This window comes from Plectropomus leopardus, unplaced genomic scaffold (genome assembly GCF_008729295.1).
Source record: "Plectropomus leopardus isolate mb unplaced genomic scaffold, YSFRI_Pleo_2.0 unplaced_scaffold28215, whole genome shotgun sequence".
NCBI lineage: Eukaryota > Metazoa > Chordata > Actinopteri > Perciformes > Serranidae > Plectropomus > Plectropomus leopardus.
This window is the reverse complement of record NW_024630730.1, coordinates 1-3,995: the sequence shown is the minus strand read 5'-3', so window position 1 is coordinate 3,995 and position 3,995 is coordinate 1. Positions and strand designations below refer to the sequence as shown.

The following is a 3,995-nucleotide window of genomic DNA, read 5'->3' as shown; positions in this document are numbered from 1 at the left end:
AGGAGTAAAAGGGAACCTTAAAGCCTGACAGAAATAGTGATTTGATGTATATCGTGATATATATCTTCATCGATTGATATGCAAAAAGTTATCGTGATAAGACTCTCTTCCATATCGCTATGCCCTAATCGTAGTATTAAAAAGTGTTTGTCTAACCTGCAATATCACACATCTCTGCGTCAGTGGCGTTCTTCAGAGCCTCCTCCAGCTCTGGCTCCAGGATCACCTGCTCGTGTGCAGGAATCTCCGGAGCTTTCTTTGGCACGAAGGCCCTTCCTGCAGATGAAGAGAAAGAATACATGAGATGAAATGAGAGAAAAGAAGGAATAAAATGTTTTGAAAACAGATGGCAGACAAAAAGAGAGGCAACAAGCAGTGCAGTCTGGTACAAAGTATTCATGAATCAGTCTGCAAACTTAGTTTCCCAAAATTCTATTTATTTTTTTGCCTTGATGTTTTGGGTTATTTTCAGTATAAATGTTTTAAACCTTTGAACCTGGAGTGACATCACTTTTCTCGGTGCTTTTAGACACTTTTCACAAGTATTTAAACATCCGAACACTTAACAGATTGGTGACACTTCTTTTAAAAATATGAGAGAAAAGTATTAGTAGATTTAGAAAATGATTTTGAAACAGCTCAGAAAAATGTCTAGAGAAAAGCTATATTTATTATCATAATTACATATTTAAAAGTAGGTCACAGAATTATCAGAAATTTTTATTTATTTTTTTTATTTTTACAATTTTTCCAGTGATTTTCTTCTTCTTTTTTTTTTACTAATTTATTGCATTATTTCCTCCATCAGTGTTCATTGCTTTCTTCTCATGTTCTAGAAGAAATCGAGCCAATTTGCTGAGGTTTCAAAGGGTTAAACCATAAATGTATCTGTGTTTGAGGAAAAGCTGTTCAGATCATGTTTCCCAAAACACAAGTAAGTCGGGGCTTATCCAGATTTGTGGCTCAGCTCTAATAAACTTAGTGTTTTCCACTGGAGCCCAGATTTTGTTTTATTTTTTTTAAATTTTCTTTAAATTGTCTTCACAAATTCAGTAGTGCAAAAAAAACAATAAATTTCAGTCGTGACGGTGGTATTTGTTGTATTATTGCTATTATAGTTTTCTGTTAATTAGACAAGATGCACAGGAACTACAGTGTCAATATTCAGCCTGATTGTCTCCTGCTGTCGGTCTGGACACGTCATTCTGTGATGGAAATGACCCCAAAACTCAGTGAGCTGCAAAAAACCCCACACAGAGCTGAAACTAAGAGGCCGAGCTGCTGTGCAGCGGTGCAGCGCAGAGTCACTGTAGAGCCGTCCGTCTGAGGGCGAACCAACAGAGTCTGTGGAGATTTAACTCTCTGAAAGCTGGATCCAAAATAGTTTTCTTGTGCAGCATTTAGACGCCTTTAGCAAACATTTAAACCTCTGAAACTCTGTTAAAATTGTTGTGATTGCTTTAAAAAAACACTTCGAAAAGGCAATAAGCAACTTAGCAGGAGATGTCCTGCAAAATGCAAGAAATAAAGATGAAAAAAGAGAGGGAATTACTTAATAAATACAAAAAAAGGGGGTGGGGGTGTCCAGAAAACTATAGTTTCAATTTAAAAAAATAGATATTTAAAATGATTTTACAGAAAGAATTTATATTTTATTCTATCATTATTATTATTATTATTATTATTATTTTCCCAGGTCATTTCCTTGTTTGATTTTCTAGTTGTTTTTTTTTCTTTTCCTTTCTGTTTTTCAGGTAATTTTTTTGTTAAATTGGTCTTTGCTTTTTTCCATGTATTTGAATAAGAGCAAAGTAATTTGCTCAGTTTTCAGGTTTCAAAGGGTTAAGTCTGTGCACACACAGCGGTAGGTCCTTGTTGTTACATAAAAATTAATCTGTGTATGTGACAGACAGGACCTTTCTTCTCCCCAGTGAAGGGCACCAGGTCCTCCCTGTCCGGGTGCTCCAGGGCCTGCTTCTCCAGGTGCTGCTGCAGGGCGTCACGGTCAAAGGGCCCCGTTGGGGCCTTTTTCGTCTGGTCACGCTGCCGGAAGCCAGCGGGCAGCATGGCATTCTGGGAGAACAAGAGGTCAAATGTTATGTTGACGTGACATTAAGACCAGAGAACAGCAGAGAATGGATTCACTATCACTATCAAATCATCTCATACATATATTCAAATGCAGGTAAAAAAGTTCCTCTAATTACTGACTGTTGGCTGGTGCACCATTGAGAACTGGTTTAAGGAGTATTTATTGAGACCTTTTGAGTAAAACTCTGAGGTGCATCCATGTTTCAGCAGGGAAAATACAAATTCAAACATTTAAAGTCATTTTGAGGTAACTTTGTGAACTGACAACATGTAATTTGGATCATATGTGTGGGTGATCAGAATTAAGAGCTGAGAGTAACTCCATCCAACCCGCCTCTGCACCTGTCTGAAGCAATTTCTTTTATCATTTTAATTTGGGAAGTTTTGTTATGGCAACACTTCTTTTACTGGCTGAGCGAGCCGCTTGATTGCATCCTTCGCTTGATCTTTTGACCTTCTTCTCTAGCTGCTCACTTCTTGTATGTAACACATATATAACAGGGTCCTTACACGTTTTTACCAATACATTGCCATGACTTTGAGGCCAATTTTAAAGACAACATATTCTCTGAAATGACCACCGATACTTCTTCTCAGTTCTTTTTATTTACTTTATAAAAGTTTGTTTTTAAATATATTTATTTAAAAAAAAAAAGATAACTTAGGGGCTGTCATGGGAAGTCATGTCAAATAACTTTTTTAAGCATCAGGGACAAACTTCTGTTTTTTAATTTTGACTTTAGGGGAGGGGCATACAACTTTAAATGGCTGTATTTTGTATTTATTTTATGGCAAATTTAAAAAATAGTTTAAAAAAAAACTTATCAAAATTTGGGCTGTTGTTTTCTTTAAACATTTCTGATGATTTTTAAAGACAAAAAGGCTTTTTTTCTTAAAAATTTGGGGAAATTTATTTTTTCTTTAAAAAAAAAATGTTTAAAATTTTTGACACTTTCTGTGTCTTTAAAAATGTTTGTTCATTTTTAAAGACAGAAAACTGCCATTTAAAATATTTTTAAAAATTTGCTTTTTTTGGTCAATTTCTTTTCTTTGATATTTTTGATAAATTAAAAGAAAATATCCCCTTTAGAAGGCATGTTCTTTTTTTTAAAAAAAAAGCTTTTTTTTCTTTAAATTTTTTTTGGTGATTTTTACAGAAAATATTTTGTTACTTGGATTTTCTTTTAAAAAATTCTTTTCCGTCCATTCCGTCTTTTCCAGGTTTTTCATCACTGTACAAACCCTGATAAAATGACTGCATGAGCTCACTGAACAGAAGACAATAAATGCACCTCTCATCTCTGATGTCTGTCATCCTGCAGGTTTTTGTTTTTTGGCGACACATATCAGGCTTCATAAAGTAGACCCACAGGAGCTAAATCCCGCAGGGCACCAGATGTGACCGGTGAGGCCCTGCGGTGCTGTACAAAGTGACCAGAAGCCGACCACCCGGCAGGTTAAGACAAACGGAGCACTTCCTGTTACCTCGGGGTCCATCTCCTGCAGCTCATCCTCCAGCTGATCCAGCTCCGCAGCACTGAGGCCCTTGAGGATGGCGTCCTCATCGATGTCCCTGGGGTCCGACATGGCTCCTGATGCTCCGGCTCACATACACACACACTCAGTCATACACGCCTCTACACACACCTCTGGGCGAGAGGGCACTGCGAGAGACATGAGGAGAGAGAGAGGAGACACACAGTGACTTGTTTTTTTTCCTCTGAGGATTTCACTAAATCTGAACCTCAATTTATGTAACAAATTAAACATAAATAAAGTTACAACTGTGTCATATTGGATCATAATGTGGAGTGTCATGCAGCATTGTATCATATCTAATTGTGTTATATCATACAACAACAACAACAACAACAACAACAACAACAACAACAACAACAACAACA

At 36.7% G+C, this 3,995-nt stretch overlaps 1 protein-coding gene across 1 annotated transcript; it reads right to left on the bottom strand.

Annotated features, from left to right (window-relative positions):
- Positions 1-156: 156 nt before the first annotated feature.
- LOC121938017 (tropomodulin-4-like) lies at positions 157-3,781 on the bottom strand (the record flags this gene model as incomplete). The annotated part of the gene is made up of 3 exons (XM_042481307.1): positions 3,577-3,781; positions 1,917-2,073; positions 157-276 (listed from the first exon to the last, which is right to left on the bottom strand). Coding segments are annotated over exons 1-3 (379 nt in total), but the record flags the coding sequence as incomplete, so codon positions are not given.
- Between the last annotated feature and the right edge of the window lie 214 nt (positions 3,782-3,995).